At 43.1% G+C, this 25,017-nt stretch overlaps 1 protein-coding gene across 3 annotated transcripts in view; it reads left to right on the plus strand.

Moving 5' to 3' along the window:
• Nucleotides 1-23,858, plus strand: part of LOC119785485 (spectrin beta chain, non-erythrocytic 1-like) — a 58,204-nt gene extending 34,346 nt beyond the window's left edge. For 2 of the 3 annotated variants that reach the window (XM_038288187.1, XM_038288188.1), the window contains exons 13-35: nt 301-1,171; nt 1,252-1,389; nt 1,476-2,232; nt 2,446-2,648; nt 2,760-2,850; nt 2,977-3,123; nt 6,250-6,513; nt 6,601-6,825; nt 7,144-7,233; nt 7,310-7,588; nt 7,668-7,798; nt 9,578-9,782; nt 9,886-10,260; nt 10,350-10,594; nt 10,674-10,812; nt 14,139-14,223; nt 14,296-14,492; nt 14,566-14,672; nt 16,892-16,943; nt 17,410-17,621; nt 17,697-17,870; nt 19,113-19,155; nt 22,330-23,858. In XM_038288187.1, coding sequence (XP_038144115.1) covers nt 301-1,171; nt 1,252-1,389; nt 1,476-2,232; nt 2,446-2,648; nt 2,760-2,850; nt 2,977-3,123; nt 6,250-6,513; nt 6,601-6,825; nt 7,144-7,233; nt 7,310-7,588; nt 7,668-7,798; nt 9,578-9,782; nt 9,886-10,260; nt 10,350-10,594; nt 10,674-10,812; nt 14,139-14,223; nt 14,296-14,492; nt 14,566-14,672; nt 16,892-16,943; nt 17,410-17,621; nt 17,697-17,870; nt 19,113-19,155; nt 22,330-22,548 — 5,249 coding nt within the window. In that variant the 3' untranslated portion in view covers nt 22,549-23,858. The remainder of the gene's footprint in view (nt 1-300; nt 1,172-1,251; nt 1,390-1,475; nt 2,233-2,445; nt 2,649-2,759; nt 2,851-2,976; nt 3,124-6,249; nt 6,514-6,600; nt 6,826-7,143; nt 7,234-7,309; nt 7,589-7,667; nt 7,799-9,577; nt 9,783-9,885; nt 10,261-10,349; nt 10,595-10,673; nt 10,813-14,138; nt 14,224-14,295; nt 14,493-14,565; nt 14,673-16,891; nt 16,944-17,409; nt 17,622-17,696; nt 17,871-19,112; nt 19,156-22,329) is intronic. The other variant, XM_038288186.1, reaches the window with a different exon arrangement.
• The last annotated feature ends 1,159 nt before the right edge of the window (nt 23,859-25,017 follow it).

Genomic DNA, 25,017 nt, shown 5'->3' on the forward strand with positions numbered 1-25,017 from the left:
CTCAGCAAACAGAGAAGTTACTCTGAAAATATTTTACAAAGTGTCATTTCAGGATAGAATTAATTTTCAAATCTCCATTTAACAATAAAGGAACAAACTTAACTCCATAGAACCATACATATGCGCCACAGCTTTACTTCAACGTTTGCCTGTAAGATGAACTATCTTTGCTTTGCTTAATGGTCTGGTGAACTGTTTTCCTCTTCAAGTGAGCACCAGCTGAAGAAGGGCAGTTTCTCCTTTAAATTTCATTAACTTAAACAAGAGTCCTGATAAAAAAACATGTTGTTTCCTCTCCAGGCTACAAGCCCTGCGATCCTCAGGTCATCCAGGACCGGGTGGCCCACTTGGAGTTCTGCTACCAGGAGTTGTCACAGCTGGCTGCCGAACGTCGTGCCCGTCTTGAAGAGTCTCGGCGACTGTGGAAGTTCTTCTGGGAGATGGCGGAGGAAGAGGGCTGGATCTGGGAGAAGGAACAGATCCTGTCCTCCATGGAGCATGGTAAGGACCTGACCGGGGCGGTGCGACTCCTGAGCCAACAGAGGGCACTTGAAGATGAGATGAGTGGACGAGCTGGACACCTGCAACACACCATCGCAGAGGGCCAGGCCATGGTTGATGCTGGTCACTTTGCCGCCACAAAGATCCAGGAGCGTATCTCAGACCTGCAGGCTCAGTGGGCAGCTCTGGAGCAGCTTGCGGCAGCAAGAAAGAAGAGACTGGAAGAAGCTCTGGCTATGCACCAGTTTCAGGCTGATGCAGACGATGTTGATGCCTGGACACTGGATGCTCTGCGTATTGTCTCCAGTGGAGAGACAGGCCACGATGAATTCTCCACCCAGGCTCTGGTCAGGAAGCACAAGGACGCAGCGGCGGAGGTTGAAAGCTACCGTACGGTCATCGACTCTCTGCATGAACAGGCTGCCCTGCTGCCCAAAGAGGAGATGGAGTCAGAGGATGTGCAAGGACGATTGGCTGGTATCGAGGAGCGCTACAAGGAAGTGTCAGAGCTGACGAAGCTGAGGAAGCAAGCCCTGCAGGATGCGCTGGCTCTTTACAAAATGATGAGTGAGGCCAATGCCTGCGAGGTTTGGATTGACGAGAAGGAGCAGTGGTTGAACAGCATGGAGATTCCTGAAAAGCTGGAGGACCTGGAGGTGATACAGCACAGGTAACGACCCAAAGGCTGCGTGTATCCTGGATCTCTGTCAGGCTCTACAGATTTGATGTGGATCTCTGATCACTCTACAGGTTTGAGAATCTGGAGCCAGAGATGAACAGCCAGGCGTCTCGGGTTGCTGTGGTGAACCAGATCGCCCGACAGCTGATTCACAGTGGCCATCCAAGCGAGAAGGACATCAAGACCCACCAGGATAAACTAAATAATAGGTGCAAAAGAACTGTTAGGAATTAGAGACTCAGACTTTTATCTGGACACATGCGTAGACCCTAAATAACCTGCCCTTTCTCTTCAGGTGGAGCCAGTTCCGAGACCTGGTGGACCAGAAGAAGGAGTCCCTGAACTCCGCCCTGGGTGTACAGAACTACCACCTTGAATGCAATGAGACCAAGTCTTGGATCAAAGAAAAGACCAAACTAATAGAGTCTACCCAAGAACTGGGAAATGACCTCACCGGGGTCATGGCTCTGCAGAGGAAATTGACCGGCATGGAGCGAGACTTGGTGGCAATCGAAGACAAGCTTAGTGATCTGCAAGGTGAAGCCCAAAGGCTGGCCGAGGAGCACCCTGACCAGGCTAAAGCCATCACAGACCGGCTGGCTGAGATTACTGCCGTCTGGGAGGAAATGAAGAATACCCTGAAAACGCGAGAGGAGTCCCTGGGCGAAGCCCGGAAGCTTCAGCAGTTCCTGCGTGAGCTCGACGACTTCCAGTCCTGGCTGTCTCGTACTCAGACAGCCATCGCGTCCGAAGACATGCCCAACACATTGTCCGAGGCCGAGAAGCTGATGGCACAACATGAAGGTATAAAAAATGAGATCAATAACTACGAAGAGGACTATCAGAAGATGCGAGACATGGGGGAGATGGTGACGCAGGGCCAAGCGGATGCGCAGTACATGTTCTTGCGGCAGCGACTGCAGGCACTGGACACGGGCTGGAACGACCTGCTCAAAATGTGGGAGAATCGTCAGAATCTGCTGTCCCAGTCTTACGCTTACCAGCTGTTCCTAAGGGACACCAAGCAGGCGGAGGCTTTCCTCAACAACCAAGTAAGTCAAAACCCAAGAACCTGGACCTGTGAGCAAAGAAACTCTGTGATTTCTGGTCTCTAGAAGAAATTAGTTTCTGAAAACCAGTCGTCGGTTTCTCAGAAACCCCTAAAGACCTCGTTCCTTCAGAAACAATCATTCTGTCAATAATTGTTCTCTAGATGATCTCATGTTCTAAGTGATCTTCTAAAGTAGTTCTAATCCTCTCTGCAGGAGTATGTTCTGGCTCATACAGAGATGCCAACCACGCTGGAGGGCGCTGAGGCTGCAATCAAGAAGCAGGAGGACTTCATGACAACGATGGATGCCAATGAGGAGAAGATCAACGGTGTGTTGGAGGCAGGCAGAAGGCTGGCGAGTGATGGGAACATCAATGCTGAGCGCATCCTTGAGAAGGTGGCCTCCATCGATGACAGGTTAATCCTTAAAATCCAGTTTATTAAACTAGTGCACAGGATCTTTGTCGTAAAGTCTGCAGAGGATGCTGCTTTGGTGTTCTACGTCTAAAGGGTCTCTGTGTCTTCCAGGCATAAGAAGAACAGGGAGGCTGCGGTGGAGTTGCTGATGAGGCTGAAGGACAACCGCGATCTTCAGAAGTTTCTGCAAGACTGCCAGGAGGTAGGTTCCTTATTGACATATTTTAATCCAACATTCCCAGAGAAGTAGCTCTTTTCCTTCAAAGTCTTAGACAAGCGGAAAGGTTCCGGCTCCCAGAGGATACATTTCTGTTGTGTCTCTTTGCAGCTGTCTTTATGGATGAGTGAGAAGATGCTGACGGCCCAGGACATGACCTATGACGAGGCCAGGAACCTGCATAGCAAGTGGCTGAAGCACCAGGCCTTCATGGCTGAGCTGCAGTCCAACAAAGAGTGGCTAGACAAGATCCAGAAGGTACTGGGGGGTTTACTTGTTAGGATCTTTGAAACTGTCCTAATGTTGTGCCTTTCTGGATGACTCCCAACTCAGAGGAGTTTTAATTGACTTTCTGGTGACTGTACCACCAACTGACGCTTCTGTTAAAGGTGTAGAGGACGATCTTTTTATTTGCGGGTGGATCATCTCAGTAAGTGGTCCTCCTGATTGTCAATCATTCTGGTGATATATTGACGTAAGGCCATCCTATGTGCGCAACCAGTTAGCTATCTTTTTCTGCACATATGCATTTTCAGTGGTGAGCTACGGTTTCATTCACTGAAGCTCACCTTTTCTACCATGGTTCTTTGAAAATGGCCGAGGGTTGTAAGTGAAAAAGTTTCTACAAAGGGTATGAGAAGAAAAGAAAGGCTTTAGAAGAGGCCGATACATCCCGGAATGCTTTGCGCAGAGAGCTCTCCTCGCAAAGCATTATGGGATTGGCTGCTTCAGCAATTGCTGTCTTTATAGGCTGTCGCTACCCGACAGTGGCCAATAATAACAAAGATGGCGTAGGCGGCGCTCAGTGGAGGAGGAGTACAGTGACCAACGAGGAGCAAAAAGTAGTGATCATCTGTTCACTATAAAGTCCACTATATATTCCCCTCTCTATACAGTGATTGAGGGATTACACCGGACGCAGCAAGAGCAGCAAAAACGCGTCTGCTGCTTGATTTTTGCTGATTGTACCAGTTAGTTCTGACGTGCGGCTGAAGCAGCTTTGCTGCTCTGGCTGCATGGTGCAAAAGTGTGTCTGAAGCGCGTTGGGCGGAGCTACTCTATCCTTTCACTGCCTTGCAGCTATATTTGCTGTGATCAGTGGGAATAAAGTAGATTTAATTTTTTTTTTAAGTGAGAAAATCCACCTGAAAACTGAAAATCATTGCAGTCAGTTCATCCAGATTACAATCCCACCTTCCAATATTATTTCTGTCGGAGCCGCTCAGACCCCCACATACCAGCGGTGCGCTGTCAGTAGGAATCCCATTCAACAGCAGCCTCTGGCCGGGTCGCCTCCTCGTGGTTCACCACGGCGGCTGGTAGGTGTTTTTCATCTAAATAATCTAAACTGCAGGCACCAGGATAATAAAAGCGAACATATTCTGCCGGCAGATTTCTGCATTTTAAAGGAATAGTACACCCAAAACATGATTAGCCTTCATTTTCTACTCACCCCCATGCTGAACAACACTCTGGAGTACTTTTTGATATCTGCACATTCAGCGTCTGCTCTTGATAATGCAAGCGTAGAAGAAGAAATTTGCTGTTTACCTGTGCAAAGAAAGAAACAACAAAAGAAAAATGTCTGAGGACTTCAGTGTTGAGGAAGAGCATGAGTTCTTTGCCGAGCTGAATGCGCACTTTCATCTGGTTTGGTCTGCCGCGGTTTCCGTAGGCTCGTGAACTCGCAGGCGCGCGCTTTTAGGAAATCCTATACACTACTGTTTATGCTCTAAAAACCTTCTAAATGACTTTGTTTCGAGTAAATTATGGACGCTACCCACTCAGGACACTTGTAATACATTGGACGAGCAGTATGGAGGAATATTGACACGTTTTTTGTGGACTTTTATGGACATTTCTGCCTCGGGTGCCATAGACCTCCATTATTTGAATGTCAGCAGACAGTAAGAAGCCTCCCAGATCTCCAGATGCATTTGAGATATCAAAAAAGTACTCCAGAGTGTTGTTCAGCATGGGGGTGAGTAGAAAATGAAGGCTAATCATGTTTTGGGTGTACTATTCCTTTAAGTTAATTTAGGCGTCAATAAACTGCTCCGCATATCCATCTGGAAACCTTCCGTAGAAGTAATTTTGGGAAGGGGGGAAAATACTGGTTAGCTGATTGGCCTATGTTGGTGATAGACGGGCCAAATAAACCAATCAGATCAACGAAGCATATGACGTAACAGAGCGACGACAAAGAGGAGCCAATTGATAGATCAAACTCTTGCCGAAACCAGTCGGGAGAAGAGCAAAAACATCTTTTCCTCTGAGAAAAGCCTCCAGAGCAGTGTTTTGCTCTTCTTTCAGTGAAGAAATACTCTGTAATTCCGATAAAACTTGCTCGATAGCCTCGCTAACGCTAGTTTCATCGGCTGAAGCCGCCATGTTCTTTAGACTGAACTGTCGCGCTTCTCGTTGCGTCACACCTCAACCCGCCTCAAAGCCAACGCTGATTGGACGTTCGTTTGGTGAACGGCTCCAAATTTTCTTCAACGGAGAGTCTCCAGACTGATTAGCGAGTGAAATCTTGAAAGCTCGCAAGATCAGGATGGTCTCACGAGGCTACTGTTTCAGAGGAGCTATCACAGTGCTCTGTATCATCAGCGATGTGTCTGTCTCGCTGTCAGCTCCCAGATCAGCTTCTCTGATTGGTTGACGCGGCGCGTCGAGCAGCAAAAGTTACATTTTTCCATTTCGAGCAGCAGTGCGTTTGCGGCGCGTCACGCACGTCAGATGCTTAAACGCGCCTGACGCGCTGCTTCAGCTGCTCAGACACGCTGCGCCTGCTGCTCAAAACGTGCTGCGGGACCTTTTGCTGCACCTTGACGCGCATCAACCATTGACTTTGCATGTAAACTCGCTGCTTCTGCCGCGCCTGCTGCGTCCGGTGTGAACGTAGCATAACGTTTGGGCTCAGTAAGCTTGTATAACTTATGAGAACAGCAACTTTTAAACAGAGCGTGCACGAGGAGAAATGGGCTTGTGCATGCTCTCGCACACGTTTAATAGGCGTTCCCTCTCGATTGCGGTACAGGGTTGTGCATATGCATTTTTTTTTAAGTGGAGAGGGTTGTTTTTTTTATTTGTGAAAATCCTCCACAATACCTTTAAGGAATCTTTGGCTAAAGGGATTCTTCTTATGGAAATATCATTATTTAGTCCAGGATTATTGGCTCATTTAACCCAGATTGGTCAACTTAAAAATGTGTCTTTCAAGTCCAGTTTCCAAATTCTTATAATAACCTCTTGAATTTCATTACTGACAAGTAAGTCTTTATATTTTCTGGTTTATCCTATTTTCTGCTGATATTGAAGTACAAGGATTATCATGGAACAAACTCATCATTACATTAATTCCTAACTCCTTAATTACGTCAGGATGGGATGCTGCTGGTGTCAGAGAAGCCAGATACAGAGGCTGTGGTGAAGGAAAAGCTTTCCTCGCTCAACACCTTGTGGGAAAACCTGGAGTCCACGACGCAGACCAAAGCTCAGTGTCTGTTTGATGCCAACAAGGCCGAGCTGTTTACGCAGAGCTGTGCTGACCTGGACAAGTGGCTGGGCAGCCTGGAAGGGCAGATCCAGTCCGACGATTACGGCAAAGACCTGACATCCGTCAACATCCTGTTGAAGAAACAGCAGGTAAAACTGCGCCATGTAAATACTGTCTGGTTCTGAGCGAGGTTCACGGATCGATATCTGACACCTGATTGATATCTGACCGCTCAGATGCTAGAGAACCAGGTGGATGTGCGTCAGAGGGAGGTGGTGGAGTTGCAGAGTCAAGTGAAGGCGCTCGGTCAGGAGGTGAAGGACACGGATGAGGTGGACGGACGAAGGCAGGTGGTGGAAAAGAAGTTCCAGGAGCTTCTGGAGCCGCTGCGGCGTCGCAGGGACTTCCTGGTGGCATCCAGAGAGGTCCATCAGTTCAACCGCGACGTGGAGGATGAGATCGTACGTATATGAAATGAACCAGAATCTCTCACCCCCCGGCAGCACATTCTCAGTTTGGTTTGCAGACATTGACATTAAGATTGAGGATTAAAATTGCTCCTACTGACAGTTAACACCTTTTTCTAATAGCAGCCCCTCCATTTATCACATTTATCACCCCTTTTAATAACAGTGACCTCGCATTTATGACAGTAACTCCCTCATTTGTGATCCCACAACAACAGTAGGCCCCAAAAACAAACACGTCTTCTATCTCCAGGACAGCACGTCTGTCCTTCATTAAAGACTCGTACGTAACTTGATGCTTTCATTCTCCAGCTCTGGGCTCAGGAACGGATCCCTGTAGCTACATCCAAGGACCATGGACACAACCTGCAGACAGTCCAGCTGCTTATAAAGAAGAACCAGGTGACTTTTTCTTCTACTATGAGGTTCAGGAGCCTCCCGACTGCTTGCTAACCTCCTCTGTCTGATGTGTCCTCAGACGCTCCAGAAGGAAATCCAAGGACATCAGCCTCGCATCAATGACATCATGGAGCGCAGCCAGAGCCTCTTGAAGGACAAGTCCTCCAATGCTGATGTGATCCGACAGCGCCTGGTGGAACTGCAGCAGCTGTGGAAGCAGCTGATGGAGGAGGTGGAGCAGCGGCACGGCCGGCTGCAGGAGGCCCACAAAGCCCAGCAGTACTACTTCGACGCCGCAGAGGCTGAGGCATGGATGAGCGAACAGGAACTCTACATGATGTCAGAGGAAAAAGCTAAGGTGTGTGGGGGGGTTAATCAGTCTATGATTTACCCGCATTCATGTGAGTCATATATAAACCAGAGTTTGTTCTGGTTAGGATGAGCAGAGCGCTGTCACCATGCTAAAGAAGCATCAGATCATGGAGCAGGCTGTGGAGGACTATGCAGAGACCGTCCACCAGCTGTCCAAGACCAGCCGAGGACTTGTGGCCGACGGACACCCTGAAAGGTTCCCAGCCTTACTATCAGTTTGTCCTTCTGTAGCTATAGTCCTGCATTGTCACCAAGTTCACGTAGAAACCTGAGGAACATAAAGCAGCCATCACTGGAAAAAAATTGAAATCTTGATAAATCATGTTTTCTTAAAATGAGTGCATTTGTTCTTGAATTAAGGAGGTAAAAGAGACATTTTCAATGGAACAAGACAATTTACACTTTATTTACATTGTCATATTATCTAATTATCTTATTTTTAGAGTAAAAATACTCATTCCTTTGGCAAACTATTTCATTTACCTACACACATTAAGGGTAAATACACTTAATTGCAGATTCAGTACGGCACCCCAGAGTAGATACTCCTCTTCCACACCCCCATAGCTCCTCTCTATTATGGATGCAAAATATGGATTAATGACCTCGTCTAACGTGGTTGATTGATGATTAATTTATCGTTAATCATCATTAAGTTTTATTTATTGCACCAGCGGCATTAAATACTAAAATTTTTACATATTATTAAGCGTAATTATTAGGGATGCACGATATTGGGATTTGGCCGATATCCGATATGCCGATATTTTAAAACTCATGTAGCCGATAACCGATATCGATACTGATGTTAAAGCTGGACAAAAATAAGTAGTCATTGAAAATAGCAGTTTTGTTATCCATTTCTGACACTTTGAAAGATAATATACTCAAATATATTTTCATATGCTGATATCAAATAGATTTTTAAAAACGCGGTATCGATCTATTTTACTTTCAAAATCTCGTGAAATTTCATCGTTCTGTTACAAACTCTGGTGATATTTTGCAAATTCTGGTGAGATTTTGTTAGTAAAATAGATCGATACCGCGTCAATATATCAACATATAAAAATATGGCAAAATTTCGTGAATTTTCGGGGGATTTCGTAGCATAACGATGACATATAGCAATATTTCATTAGTAACAGAGATTGATATGGTGTTTTTAAATGGCAATATATCAGCATATGAAGATATTGTGATATTTCAATGTATCAATATTTTTTCCCTCGTCTTTAGAAGTTTTTAAGTCTGTAAAAAATAAGTTTTTGAGGAAGAAGGGTTAGAAGCTGATCCAATATCGGGTTAAATATCGGTGGCGTGGCTGATGTCCGATATTCAGTTTTACGGCCGATACCGATAGGGGGCCGATTATATTGTGCATCCCTAGTAATTATAATATATCAAAACAGGATCCTAGTAGGTTACTGAAAAAAGATAAATACAATTTCTGAAACACTTACAGCATCCTACCCTCATCTATCGTCATGAGTTTGGGTCCTGACCAAAGGAATGAGATCCCGGATACAAGAGGGCAGAAATTGTTTTTTTCCGTAGTGTGTCTGGGCTTTCCTTTAGAGATGTGAGAAGCTCAGTCATTGATTTCAGACTTTAGATTCACAATCGGTTCTCATCTACTGCTGAGTGTTGTCTAGTTTTGTCAGTTAGTGACAGATGGCTGCTCTTGAGGAAAGCAGTGATTAGCCTGACGATGCTTTGCTAATTAAACTAGCCACAACCCTGAAGAAAACAGCACTGTATAAAGGGATGAGATCTGAAAAAGTGGCCGATCACAGGCGGTTTACTTTCTACAGAGGTTTTCACACTGAAGATGACAAAAGACGACTTGATGATGCAGAAATAGATGAACAGAGGAGTAGGAGAGAGGCTAAAGGTGTACAGAGAAGCAGCATGTGCTTATGTAGGTGGCATATTACAAGGAACCCCTGCTCTTACACGTTTCCCTGTCTGTCAGCGAGCGGATCAGCATGCGGCAGTCTCAGGTGGACAAGCTGTACGCCGGCCTGAAGGACCTGTCTGAGGAGAGGCGGGGAAAGCTGGATGAGAGGCTCCGCCTTTTCCAACTGAACAGGGAGGTGGACGACCTGGAGCAATGGATTGCAGAGCGAGAGGTGGTGGCCGGGTCGCACGAGCTGGGTCAGGATTACGAACATGTCACGGTGGGTGTGTGTGTGTGACTGACTGCTGTGATCCCTTTATTTCCTGGACCGGAGAGACGGCTGCGTATCACCAGCAGGGCTGAGCAATCCTTTGTGGTTTCAGATGCTGCAGGAACGTTTCCGGGAGTTTGCACGGGACACTGGGAACATCGGACAGGAGCGGGTGGACGGCGTGAACCGGCTGGCAGACGAGTTAATCAACAGCGGGCACGGAGATGCTGCCACGGTGGCGGAGTGGAAGGACGGACTGAACGAGGCCTGGGCTGACCTGCTCGAGCTCATCGACACTCGGACACAGATTCTGGCCGCCTCCTTCGAGCTCCACAAATTCTACCACGATGCCAAGGAGATCCTGTCACGCATCGCCGACAAGCAGAAGAAGCTGCCGGAAGAGGTCGGCCGGGACCAGAACACGGTGGAGACGCTACAGAGGATGCACAACACCTTCGAACACGACATCCAGGCGCTGGGAACACAGGTGAGACTACTGCAAAGTTCCGGCAGCCTGCAGATTATCTGCCATTTAGTCAGGATATTCTGTGGAACATCTGGCCTCTGTCCCTGCAGGTGAGGCAGCTTCAGGAGGACGCCGCGCGCCTACAGTCTGCATATGCCGGAGACAAAGCTGACGACATCCAGCGCCGGGAGGCTGAGGTGCTGGAGGCTTGGAGGACCCTGCTGGAGGCCTGCGATGGACGCAGGATCCGCCTCCTCGACACCGGAGACAAGTTCCGATTCTTCAGCATGGTGCGGGACCTGATGCTCTGGATGGACGACGTGATCCGGCTCATCGAAGCCCAGGAGAAACCCAGGTAGGTTTGCCTTCCACCGCACACCGCTTCCTCAACGAGATCAGATAATAAAACTGATGGGAGATTTTTGTGGTTCTAGAGACGTTTCCTCAGTGGAACTGCTGATGAACAACCATCAGGGAATCAAGGCAGAGATCGACGCCCGCAACGACAGCTTCACCACCTGCATCGAGCTGGGCAAAGCCCTGCTGGCCAGGAAGCACTTCGCTTCAGAAGAGGTGAGCTGAGGAAGGACTGGGAGGAAATATTGAGGTAACTGAGAGAAAACAGAGGGAACTTCAAGAGAACTGAGAGGGAGCAGAGAACAGGGTTTCCGCGGGTCATTAAAAATCATTATTATGTTTTAAATTAAGGCCTTAATTGGCATTAAAATGTATTAAATGTGATTACCAGAACCTAAAATATTTAAACGCTGCTCTTACATTTCCTATCATAGTTCCATGAGTTACAGCAAGTCGTCTCGGGTCCCCCCACCCTTCATTTTTGACTGCAGGTGGTTGTGACTTAATGCAGGACAGCTTCCTATAAGGTCCACCTTTGTCTCTTCAGATGGCCAAGGGTTTCAGCCGTTTTTTGGTCTTTCTGGTCATCAGTGGTTCTGAACTCAGAACTCAACCATACATGTGGGGCACCAAGTATTGACTGGAAATATTTGTAACCTTTCAATTATTCTGGAATCCTTCAAATTTTTCATTTTTGATTCCTAATTTCGATGCCCAGTTTGTCATCTGGAAGAAAAAGCCACCCAATACTAACAGTGAAAAAGGAGTTTGTGCAACGAACTATGGAGGATAAAAAGTGCCAAATTTAAATAAATAAATACAGCATTAAATAAATAATTAAATGTGGAATTAAATAAATAAATGTGTCATTCATTAATTAAAACCACGTCACTAATATAAAGTGCCACAATTAAATAAATAAATACAGCGATAAACAATTAATTAAATGTGTAATTCATTAAATAAATAAGGAATTAAATATACGTCTTCATTTTATTAAAAAAATATATATATAATTATTTCAGTGTGCATTTAATTATTTCATGGTCCTGTGTGGCAGTGCATCGAAACCATTAAAAGAATCTGTCAAACTCACCCATCAAAGTTAGGGGGCGGGGTTAACGTGAATCGAGTCGCCACCTACTGTATCAGAGTATGTTCACAACCTGTGGATTACGGTCTCTGTAATCGATTTGCTTCGCCTTAATGTGCAGGGTGACCAATCAGGTGTTAGATAACCGCCCCCTAACTTTGATGGGTGAGTTTGACAGATTCTTTTAATGGCTTCGATGCACTGCGACACAGGACCATGAAATCATTAAATGCACACTGAAATAATTATATATATATTTTTAATAAAATTAAGACGTATTTTATTAAATTAATGACAGATTTATATATTAAATTCCTTATTTATTTAATGAATTACACATTTAATGAATTGTTTATCGCTGTATTTATTTATTTAATTGTGGCGCTTTATATTAGTGACGTGGTTTCAATTAATGAATGACACATTTATTTATTTAATTCCACATTTAATTAATTATTGACACATGTAATTATTTATTTAATGCTGTATTTATTTATTTAATTTTGGCACTTTTTATCCTCCATAACGGTCGGTTTATGCGGCAGCATTTGAAAGCAAAGGTTCACTTAAAGACGTGACCTGTCGGCTACGTGCGACACTGACTAAACACTGCCGAAGGTTACCTCGTTTGTGATCTACTGCACCGGTGTTGAGTTAAACTAGGTTCTCAGAGGGAATTTGTTCCCTAATAAATAAATACATTTGTGGTGCAGCTTCTATGAAGTGTCAAAGTGGCCAAAAGCTGGATAAAACATGTGAGATAGAGCAGAGGAAACTAGTGTTTGCATGAGAGTGTTTACGAGTGAATGAGTCGCATGCAACGCCAAACCAAATACAAGCAAGATTATATTTATAAATGGGCTCTGTGATTCTTAGTGGAAATGTACATGTAGCACAAGGATTGGTGTCAAAAGAGCAGTAATGCAGCAAAGTGGAGCCATCATGAAATACCCAAATTTTATTTATTAATTTATTTATTTGACAGGGATAGTGTACATTATTAAGCATTCCTGCAAATGCACCAGAATTACAGGGTTCCCGCGGGTCCTTAAAAAGTCTTAAAAGGCATTGAATTCTTCAAAATAAAACTAAGGCCTGAATTGCTATTAAAATGTCTTAAATTAGTCTTATTTTTTAAAACATCATAAATAGGATTTTTATTACGATTTATTTTTATAATCTAAATAAAACATTAAAATTGAAAACATTTTTTTTTTATTTTTTTTTTTTTTATAATAACGGCTCGCCATTATTGGTTCCGTCCCGATAGCGGAACCAATAAAAGCGTTGTTGCGGCCGGGACATTTGGGAAATGCGAAATTTTAAAGTTTTTCAAAATTTGAAACATCAGTGCAGTGGTTTATGTTATAATAAAGCTTTGGGTAAAGTTGTCGCAAGCGGGGTTTTCTTGTGTTTCTTGTGAATTTGGTCTTAAATTTTTATTTCAAGTGGCATTAAAAAGTCTTAAAAAGTCTTGAATTTCACTTGCCTTACGCTGTAGGAACCCTGGAAATTGTATGCCTAAAAACACAACAGTAAGAATTTTACAATGAAAAATACAAATATAAAAAGAAATAAAAGCAGCTAAAACTCTTTAAAACTTTTTTTAAAATACAGAATAAATGTTCACTGGACTACGGATTATAGGTTCATAAAACAGAATAAAACATTCAAATGAAAATAATTAAACTATACATACATACATGTGGCAGCATGGTTTGTTAAAGGAAGACATGCAACTTAGAGGGTTAATTTCAACTAAAGAAGAAGAAGAAATTTTATTTTGTTGAGGAAAAAAAAACAATACATTTTTTCAATCTCACGTTTCATTTTCGTGCACACATTGATTGTTCCCACTTGTATCTCATTGGGTGTTGAAAAAGCAATATCTGCTTAAAAAATTAGCAGCAATACCCAGGATCTGTTAGACTGATGTCAAAATACCCTGTATCGGTCTTAAGGAACCCGTATCTGTCGTAGCCCAGTTAGAATCAGGGAAATGAAATGATAAAATTGTCGTAAGCCCATGCAGCATCAGACACGTGACATGTGTCTTAAAAGAGTCGGAATCGTTAGGATTCAGAATCGAAACCCGATTTGTTCAGATTTAAACCCTGACCCCGTTGAAGTGATTCTTTTATTCTACAGGACAGGAAGTATTTAGTTCATTCTGGTAAATTAAAAACTGGTCATTCAGGATTTAATCGGGGGGATACTTTGATAAATTAATTTATTAAAACCAGAATTCATTCAGGTCAGATTTGGCTGTTATGAACATCAGTTTGATCAAAACTAAATACAAAAACAGGCGAAATTGACCAGCGGTCCGTAGTTTTCTACCACTGGGTTTCGGTCTGTAGAACCTGGCTGTTCGTGTTCACCCCTGAGTTTGGAGTGTTCTGATTGTGGCTACGCCAGTGACCCGTGTTCTATGTTCCCCGTCGCTCAGATCAAGGAGAAGCTGCTGCAACTCACCGATAAGAGGAAAGAGATGATCGATAAGTGGGAGGATCGCTGGGAGTGGCTCCGCCTCAGTAAGAAACACTTCCTGTCCACCGGGCATCCAGCTGCTCCTCCTGGTGCTCTAATCTTCCTCTCTCTCTTAGTCCTGGAGGTCCACCAGTTCTCGCGAGACGCTGGAGTGGCCGAGGCCTGGCTGCTGGGCCAGGAGCCGTACCTGTCCAGCAGGGAGATGGGCCAGAGCGTGGACGAGGTAGAGAAGCTCATCAAGCGCCATGAGGCCTTTGAGAAGTCCGCCGCCACCTGGGAGGAGCGCTTCTCTGCCCTGGAGAGGCTGACCACGGTGAGAAGGGGCGATGAAGAAGGGGGGGAGGGGAAGGGTTCTAATGATGCTGACGGGTCGTCCTGTTTTCCAGCTGGAGCTGCTGGAAGTAAGAAGACAGCAGGAGGAGGAGGAGAGGAGGAGGAAGCCCCCGACTCCTGAGCCGGCCGTGGTCCAGCAGGAGGAAGCTCAGCAGCAGAGGTGAAACTCCCTGTAACACACAACCTTTAAAAAGAACATGAGGCGGGTCCATAATGCAGCAGCTTTTCTGTAACCAGCACAGGCTGCAGTTGCAACAGAACAAAGTTTTATTTATATCCTTTATTATATTCTTAAAGAGCCGAATGCTAAGCTGTCTACGAATGGCTGCTGCTCTAAGAGCTTGTTATGTCTGACTGGAACCTACAGAACGAAATCAGGAAGGCTAGCATTAGCATAGTTGTTTTTGTCGTTCCAATATATCTGATAAAATGTTTTGATGCTAACTGCTAACAGCCTCATTTAGAAACTGGAGCTCTTTGTAGCATAGCTCTCCATGTGGTTTAGCATCTCCTAGCAGCAGCCACAGACGTTTAACGCTACTCATTACTCTTTTAGCTGGACAGAGCTTGGGCTGCAGGACCTTGCATAAACATGGTGACCTCTGTGTGACAATATGTTATAAAAAAATAAAGTAAACAGCTTACAGTAGTGTTACTCATCTTTTACATCAAAAATATATTTCCCAAATAAATAGATCTCTCTTTTTAGTTGCAATAAATAAAAAGTCATCCGACTCAGACATTTTGGATCATCAAAAATAACTGCATAGCACCTTTGCAGATTAATTAGTTAGTTAGATTGAGCAGTAATTGATTTTCTAACTAGTAGAAGTAACTAGTAGCTGTAATTAGTTTGAAGTAATGTTCCCTAAAATGTTCCTGAAAGGGTTTCTTGGCCAAAGGTGGAACCAAGATCTGCTTTGGAGACTTTCAGCCTTTCTAAAGTTTCCAGTTGTGTCACTTTAGTGCAGTGGCTGATGAGGAGGATGGTAATGATGAAGAGGAGGATGATGATGGTGGTCGTAATAATGAAGATGAGGAGGCTGATGATGATGAGGAGTTGGATGAAGACGAGGAGAATGTTGATGTAAAGGATAATGATGGTAATGATGAAGATGAGGAGGATGAGGCTGATGATGATGAGGATGGTGGTCGTAATAATGAAGATGAGGAGGCTGATGATGATGATGATGATGATGATGATGATGATGGTGGTCGTAATGAAGATGAGGCGGCTGATGATGATGATGATGAAGATGATGAGGAGCTCGATGAAGACGAGGAGAATGTTGATGATGAGGAGAAGAATAATGATGGTAATGATGAAGATGAGGCTGATGATGATGATGATGATGGTGGTCGTAATGAAGATGAGGAGGCTGATGATGATGATGGTGGTCGTAATAATGAAGATGAGGAGGCTGATGATGATGATGGTGGTCGTAATAATGAAGATGAGGAGGCTGATGATGATGAGGGGCTCGATGAAGACGAGAATGTTGATGATGAGGAGAAGGATAATGATGGTAATGATAAAGATGAGGCTGATGATGATGAGGAGGAGGATGCTGACGAGGAGGATGATGATGGTATTGACAAAGATGAGGTGGTGGTTAGTATGATGATGAGGAGGAGGATAGTCATGATGAAGATGATGGTAAGAAGGAGGAAGAGGGTATGATGATGAGGCTGCTGATGATGATGATGATGATGATGAGGAGAATGATGATGAGGAGGATGGTGATGAGGAAGAGGAGGATGATGATGGTGGTTGTAATAATGAAGATGAGGAGGCTGATGATGATGAGGAGCTCGATGAAGACGAGAATGTTGAGGATGAGGAGAAGGATAATGATGGTAACGATGAAGATGAGGCTGATGATGATGAGGAGGAGGATAATGATGGTATGATGAAGATGAGGCTGATGATGATGAGGAGGAGGATAATGATGGTAATGATGAAGATGAGGCTGATGATGATGAGGAGGAGGATAATGATGGTAATGATGAAGATGAGGCTGATGATGATGAGGAGGATGCTGACGAGGAGGATGATGATGGTAAGGAGGAGGAAGAGGGTATGATGATGGGGCTGCTAATGATGATGAGGAGAATGATGATGAGGAGAATGATGATGAGGAGAAGGATGGTGATGAGGAAGATGGAGATGAGGAGGAGTAGGAGGATGCTGCGGTTGAGGGAGGATCAGTGATTGATATCTGAAGCGACCAGGTCGATCACAGCAGATGAACCATGAGGTTCATCCAACCCGTGCAGGGATTGAAGTTCTCTAGAGGTTTGCTCGCCATGTTTGCTCGCTCTCCTGATCTCCCTTATTTGTCCGAAGCTTTTAACACCGTATCTGTTCTTCTCCTGCAGCGCTGTCACTCAGAATGGACTCCCATCGGATCAGGATCAAGACTCTCCTAAGGTCAGTCTGCTGTTCACCACATTTCAGTAACTTTTTGTAGTTATTTTCCAAAATGCTTTCAGTGCAAATGTGACTAAAATAAACACTAATATAAAAGATATACCAAAATCCTGCTGTGTAATGGAGGCATCAATGTGACCAGGTTCTAACGGGGAGGCAGAGGTTGTCTCTGCCCTGACTGCACGCAATTTTCCCATTGCAGCGCTCCTCAATGTAGAGGAAGCCCTGCTCCAATTTTGTATTTTTTTTTGGCTAATATAAGGATTCAGGTACAGATGGATTTTCTTCTGAAACAGAACCGGTTGAGCTGTCATGCAGTCCTCAGTTTAAACTATATTTTTTCATCTATACTTTATATATTTATATATATATATAAACTTTAATTTAGCTTTTTAAATAAACACTAAAAATAGTCTTCTTCTTTAAAATCCGTTTCCCATCTGTTCGACCTGATCCGGGCCGGCAGGATGTCGGGGAAGGTGGCGGTCTGGTCAACGGGATTGTCGAGCGCAGCTCCAAGGAGCCGAGCCCCAGCCACTCGCCATCCTCGGGACGGAAGGCCAAAAACAGCCAGTCCTCCACGCTGCCCGCCCAGAACCAGGACTCACCCTCACAGCTCGAAGCTTTCCTGCATCGCAAACACGAGTGGGAGGGGCACAATAAGAAAGCCTCCAACAGGTGGGATCCGTCAGACTGCTCAGCCCCTCCCTCTGACATCACAGCGCTTGACAACTGCTGCTCTTTGATTTGCAGGTCCTGGCACAACGTGTACTGCGTCATCAGAAACCAGGAACTGGGCTTCTACAAGGACAGCAAGGCGGCAAGTCAGGGCGTGCCGTACCACGGCGAGCTGCCCGTCAGCCTGAAAGACGCCACCTGTGATGTCGCATCAGACTATAAAAAGAAAAAACACGTCTTCAAGCTCAGGTAAGGATGAGACAAGTCCAGAACCGAGACAAGACCAGTCTGGAAGTATGTCCGGGCCGTAGTCATAGTAACAGCCTCACTTTTGTTGATCTTTGTAAAGTTATATCAAATTCATTTAAATTCTGTTTATTTATATAGCATCAACTCACAACACGGGTAATCTCAAGACACTTTGGAGAAACAATACAGTGAGATTGGTTAAAAGTTTCTGGAAAGGTAAACCAGATGATTGCATCCAGTCATTGACTTCCAAGACATGCTCCTTGCCTCGCATGAAGCGACAGTGGAGAGGAAAAACTCAATTTTAACATGAAAAGCCTCCAGCAGAACCAGGATCCGTGTGAGCGGCCATCTGCTGAGGTCGATGGTTTCAAGGAGACAGAAAGAGACATAGAAAAAGAAGCAGAGATAGAAAAGGAAACTGCTATCTAGATCCGCCCTGGAAACACACAGCAGGCCGATGAGCTCCAAGCCAGCTCATGGTGGTTCAGTAAGGCTCCAATGGAACAACATGGTTCAGAGAAACCATTTAACTAACAAGCAAACTGGAATATTACTTTACACAAATATAAACCAGTTCAGAACCTGTTAAAATGGGTATAGAATAGTTTACACTGGTATGACCCATTTCAGAACCTTCTAAATTGAGATATTAGGCTTCACATTATTATGAACCAATTCAGAATTTATTAAACAGGTATAAAGCGTTTACACCCGTATAGATCAGTTTGTAAGATATCTAAGTTTAATCATTTTGTAAACTGTTAAAATTAGTATAAAAGTGTTTACACCGGTAGGACCCATTTTAGAACCTTTTAAATTAGAATATTAGGGTTTACACCAGTACAAACCCATTAAGAACCTGTTAATCGGGTCTGAAGAGTTCAATTGGTATTAAGCAATTTAGAACTTCTTTAAAATGGTTTAAAACAGTTGGCACCTTATAAACCAGTTCCAAACATGCTTAAGTTTGGAACTGGAACCACTTTAAATCAGCAGAGAACCTGTTAATCAGGTATCAAAGAGTTTACAGCAGTATAAACATCACAGACTGGTTAGTTTAAACCCACTGAAATCAGAGTTTTAACTTTTACCAGGTTACCAATGGTTTCTTATGTTGCCTGACTAAATGGGTCAGAGGTCACAGAGACACCGTCAGAACCTAAAAATCCAAACATCTGAGGAAACCTTCTGTAACAATCTGACCTGTTCTAACTTCTCCTCTTCCTCCTTCTCTCTCAGAATCTCTGATGGAAACGAGTTCCTGTTCCAAGCCAAAGATGAAGTAAGTTTCCTCTTGGGGTAGAAATATCGGACATAAGTAGATCAGAGAGAAAACTGCACCCCTCTTCTCTAACAAGCCATGTTCTTTAGGTCCAGTAGAGTTCTGTGTGTTTAGTTCTAACCTTTGCTTCTGTACTGCAGTGATTCCCAACCGGGTGTACACGTACCCTAGTGGTCAGCTAGTGCATTGCAAGGTGTACATGTAAAACATTTTATCTCTTAGGTAGTAAAATAAAATAGAGCGCTTTTATCCATGGGCGTAGGTTTGCATAGGGACCATAGGGACATGTCCCTCCCAAAATTTTGAACCAACCTAATTGTCCCTACCAATAATTGGATGTGGGCAACATGTTTATAATTTACAGCAGTAGTTGTTGCAGCGGTGGCTTCTTTTCCTCTCGCAGCTCCTCTGCCTTGTCTCTCCTGTCCCTTTCATGTAGCAGCACATGGAACTGTGCTGCGCTGTTTAACTCAACTCTCATTGGTTGTTCTGCCTTAAGTTCCGCCTTCTCTCTCTCTGATTGGCTGTTTTCTAGTCCGCGTGTGCTTGGAGCACAACATTGAAAATTTATTCACACTAGAATGCTGCGGTTACTACAATTAATATTAGGCTACAAAACTAGTCCCAATAAAAAAAATGAATATGATGTACACTAAAAAACAAAAACCTTTTTTTTTCTTTTATAAAACGAAATATTCTGAGTCAGCCAGGAGTTCTGAAGACTGCTGGAAAAATGGGCAAATAAAGGCTTTAAGCATCAACATTTCTGATTCTTAGCCACAGCCACCTAAAAAAGAAAATGTGAGGGTTTCTTTTTTACCGATATTTAGTTAATTTTACTGCTTTCATTTTTTTGTTTTTATTTTTACAATTTTTATATAATAACTGATCTAAGTGGGTTGCTCTGTGGGGAAAGGCACATTTTACATTTATATTACTGTATGTTTTAAAGTCTCTATTCTCCAGTTAATGATGAATCACTCACTAAATTAGTTGACAGTTATTGAAATAAATAATTAATATGATTCATTTTTTTCAGCCCCAGATAAAATACATGAAATGGGCTACACAGAGTAACTACAGCCCAGATGTTCAACTTTTATAGTGAAGTTAATATTTTAATGAATGTATTATTTTGCTTGATACAGAGAGAGAATAGTAGGTACAAATATTAGAGTGGGGTTTAACTCTGCACAATTCTATATCTTCAAAAGAAAATACTGTATTTACCTTCTCTCTTAGTCGTTCAAATTAAACCATTTTCAAAGTGGAAAACAGTCCTAATTCCACATTCATCAGAGCCGGTGATACTTCAAACATTGATAAACAGCATCTAATGAGTGTAGAGCTTATAACATTTTTATTAATGGAGCAAAATGTTTTTCTCTTTTAACAATGAATTCCTCTTATCAGTACGGATGCTCACATTGAGCATAGAAAAGGGCATGCATATTGCATAGCACCAATGACACCAGGCCAATAGTGTCCCTACCAAAGTTCAAATCAAACCTACGCCCTTGCTTTTATCAATCAAAAAGTAAGTTTTTCTAATATGTTTGAGTTCACCTTCAGCTGTGACACACATCCAAACCAAGCAGATGATCAGACTGGATGCAGAGAACAGCCTGGAATCAGCCATTTTTCACACTGAGCTGTCGGAGGTCATCAAAGCAGCTTAGGTGTCTCGATGAAAACAAAGTAAAACTAATGGATTTAGTCTGACTGTAATTTTTGCTCTTTGTTTTTTTTTTCAATTCCTCAAGTTTAAATGTGATTATAAGGGAGATACAGTTTTGTAAATACAGGTTTATAACATGATTTTACTTTGTATTTATTGCGATTCCCTACTATCTTCCAGGCAATATGTTTGTTTTTTTTTATTTGAGATGGAGAGAATTAAATGCTCAAATTAAAAGATTAAGTAAAATAGTGTTTATTTTATAATCAGTTATTGTTCAGCATTTGGTCAATCATCAATACTTTTGACTAGGGGTGTAAATAATAATCGTTTTGTATCGATGCATCGATCCAACAGCCGACGATCCGATGCCTTTACACGTCCGCAATAGTATCGATTCATGTTTTTTTTCCTCCAGTCTATTTTTATCCATTTGCTCCTGGGCGTAATTCTCCCTCCCGTGCTGCGGTGGCGCTAAACCTATTTTGCCCTCCTACTTTGCTTCCTGGTTATACTCTTACAGCAGTGTGTTTCAGTTAGCTTGACACAGACATTTTTTAATTATGATCAATATTGAAGCGTGGTCTGTGCTACACGCTGTGGGTCTAGATACGGCAGAGGCGGCGAGGAAGTGGGGGAGAGTTTAGTCCGACGACGGAGGGACATGAGGGCCAAAAAGAGCGGAGATCCAGGTGGAAAAAGGGTCCCAGTGTTCTCGTGCACCTCGCTCTTCTAGCGGGTCAAACTTCACGAGTTGTTTTCCGCAATTTCGTTCATAAAAACAAAACAAGCCGGCCTCCTGTCTGCGGCACTGTCTGCGGTCAGCTACAATTTGGGAGAGGAGCAGTGGAGTGTCTGTGGAGGGGGCGGGACGTCTGAAGCCGAGGTACTGCATTGAACTCATTGCACTGATTTTGTGCAGTATTTTCTGATGCAAGGCCTTTCAGAATCTATAATGCAGGGGCATTATTATTTTTCAGTGAATGAGGTTTTAATAGAAATAGATGGAGTGCAACTTTTCTACTTCTGTTATTTTCTGTAGTTTCTCAAAAAAAAAAGCATAACAATATTACAGCTTTCATTAATTTATTTCAAATTTGAAACATTGTCTAGCCTGTAAGGTGCAAAAAAAAAAAAAAAAAAATGAACCAATTAATCGAATCGAATCGTATGGTGGTGTATTCTTGAGTATCTAAAATAATCAAATCGTTGGGTCAGGAAATCGATACCGAAGCGAATCGCCATGATGGATGTGATTTACACCCCTACTTTTGACTGAGAGGGAGACTCACGGTAAGGCAAAATTTACAAAGGGGTACACAAGTCCAAAAAGGTTGGGAAACAATGATGTAGCGCATCTCTGTGTCACCTGGAACAAACTGATGAAGTTACATATCAGAGTAAAACTGAGGTAAAAACGTCCAGATCAGTTTTCCATTCATTTGTCAGCAGCTTGTTGTCTAAATATTTTACCGGGCCTCTGTCGCCCTCTGCAGGAGGAGATGAGTAACTGGATCCAGGTTGTCCTAAACGCCGCCACCACTGAGCGATCCGAAGTCCAGGGCAGTAACCCCGGCACGCCGTCCACCGGGCGCGCTCAGACGCTCCCGGCCAGCGTGTCGCTCACCACCGAGTCCAGTCCTGGAAAGAGAGAGAAGGACAAGGAGAAGGAGAAAGAAAAACGGTTCAGCTTGTTCAGCAAGAAGAAGCAGTAGAAGAAGAGCAACAAGGAGCCGCATTGGTGAAACCAAACCCGGCGCTCCAAAGCAAGAAACCCCCGACCAGATCCGACCTGCTTCGGAGCGCTGACTCACATTCAGTTCCTGTCAGCTTTACTGAGATCAGAACTGCACATTCAGAACTTACCTGAAACCTTCATGAAGTCCGGCTGCACTTCATCATATGCCTTTCCTCTGCCACAGAACCAACCCCAGATCGGGTTTCAGCAGTACTTTCGGATCCCAGATCCAATCACAGTTCACTATCTAAAACCAAAGAGGGAAAAGGTCCAGGACTGAAACTGGTTCTGCTGTCAAAATGATTCAGACCAGTCTACAGAAATGCTTCTGCTGCAGAACCAATGTCAGACCAAGATCCAAAATGGTTTTCCAAACCCAGATCCCAGACCAGGACAAAAAAATGGTTCTGCTGCAGAACACATCCTCAATCAGGATCTAAAACTGGTTCCAACAGAACTGATCCAGACCAGGATCTAAAACGCTTGGAAAGCGAGCCTGAATGTGGTTCTACTGGAGAACCAACCTTAGTTTGGTTCTACCAGAGTAGTAGAGGTTTGGAACCGTTTTAGTAGCAGAATCCATCTGATCCTGATTCTGTACCTTGGGTCCAATTAGATCAAACCAATCAGACCTGCTTTGTCTAAACTGTAAGAGCCAATGAGCAGCTGCTGATGATGTCATCTATGATGTCACAGCGATGGACCAGTGGTAGAGGAGGACATCTGGTGAGGTTCTGAGGAAACTGAAAGTTTCACCAGCGTCGGCCCATTCCGTCGGTTCTGAATGTTTCTGATTCTGTTCTGTTGTTGTTTGTTTCTCTTGTCGGTGAGGCACTGCTCTGCCTCTCTGATTGGTCTGTCTTTGTTCTGCCGGTCCTCTGATTGGATGTCGCTCAGCCTGCTGGTTCTGTGACATCATCTGGACCTGGTTCCCCTGGTTTTAATTTTCCTGAACTTATTTTTGTACTTCTATTTTTTCCTCGGTTCTGATGGGACGTTGCTGAAAAACTGGACCAACTTTTTAAGGCTTGGAGTAAATCTTCGGGGTTGGGTGTAAAAAAGTTCACCTGCATGCCTCATGTAAGCTCACCTGACCCGTTTTCTTCTTTGGTTCCGTCGCTCGCTCCGCGTCACCGTATCCGTAATGTAGCGAACATGTATGGAAGTTCGTGTTTCTGCACAATCCGAGCTGCATCATTAGGAATGACCTATTAAAAGCTTTTCTCATGTATGAAGCTGCACTTGTTAAAGCTGCCAACTCATTAAAGCTATTCAACTATGACCTCACTTCCTGTTCCGTGATGTCATTTTATCACATTATGTTGAATTCACAGAAAATGCTTCTTATTTCACCGTTTTTGATTCAGAACTTTTTGATATTTTTCATTTTTTTTACTTTCTCAGTTAATTTCCTCAAAATACTGAAACTTGTTATTCTTCATTATATTTTGATTTTTCGTATAACTTATTCTATTGTGACTTTTCTTTCTGTTATTAAACATTTTCTCAATAATTCAGAATTTTTTCATGGATTTCTTTCTTATTAAAGCTTTAAAGTTTAAACATTCTTATAGGTTAAACAAACATTTTTAAAAAAACTAACTTTATATTTAAGAGTTTTATCATCAGATATGGATTTTTAAGATATTACAGGTTTCTTTTCGAACAGCAGTTCAATTTTGTTTTTGGCACATTTAAAAAACTGAATGTAAATCAACAGAATAAAATGAAAAGAATGGAAATTTTTTATTTTTAAATGGTTTAAAAGAAAAAAATATCAAGAGATTATTAAATATCATTATACTACCTTCTAAGGTAATATTTACAAAAATATATTGGTTTTTATGTTATTAATCTCTTTATGATTGATTACCTCAATAATTTTTTTTACTATTTACTTTTGCTATTAAAAACGGATGTTAAAAATGCTACAAACCAGAAATAATCTTACATCCTAAAAAAAAAACATCAAAATATTATTAGAACATTACAAAAATGTATTTCAGTAGAGATTTTAAAAACAAGTATGTGTCTCATCTTCATTCGTATTCCTTTATATTTTAAAAAGTTATTTCCTGATTTATTTTTTGACATTTGTTTAATGTTTTAAATAAATAAAAATGAAATGTTCGTGCTCCTGAGCGCAGGTCCATTATTCCCTATCCCGTCCAAACTCCAGTTCGGCTCGGCTGAATTTGCACTGGCAGGAAAATAGGAGCATCTCTCTCCAGAAAGCCCCCAAAACACTGCATTTCCCAGCATTCACTGCGCAAAGCTGATCCAGATCCCCCGCTGTGCTGAAGCCGCACCTGCGCTGTCAGCGCGCGAGCCAGACCGGAAGTTGGAGCTAATCACCAAAGAGAAATCATCCAACAGAGGGGCTCCGTAGATTAGAACCAAAACTAGCAGGAGAACAGTGCCTGGTCAGATAAAGAACAAATATACA

This window comes from Cyprinodon tularosa, unplaced genomic scaffold (genome assembly GCF_016077235.1).
Source record: "Cyprinodon tularosa strain WSP-4 unplaced genomic scaffold, ASM1607723v1 ctg25, whole genome shotgun sequence".
Taxonomy (NCBI): domain Eukaryota; kingdom Metazoa; phylum Chordata; class Actinopteri; order Cyprinodontiformes; family Cyprinodontidae; genus Cyprinodon; species Cyprinodon tularosa.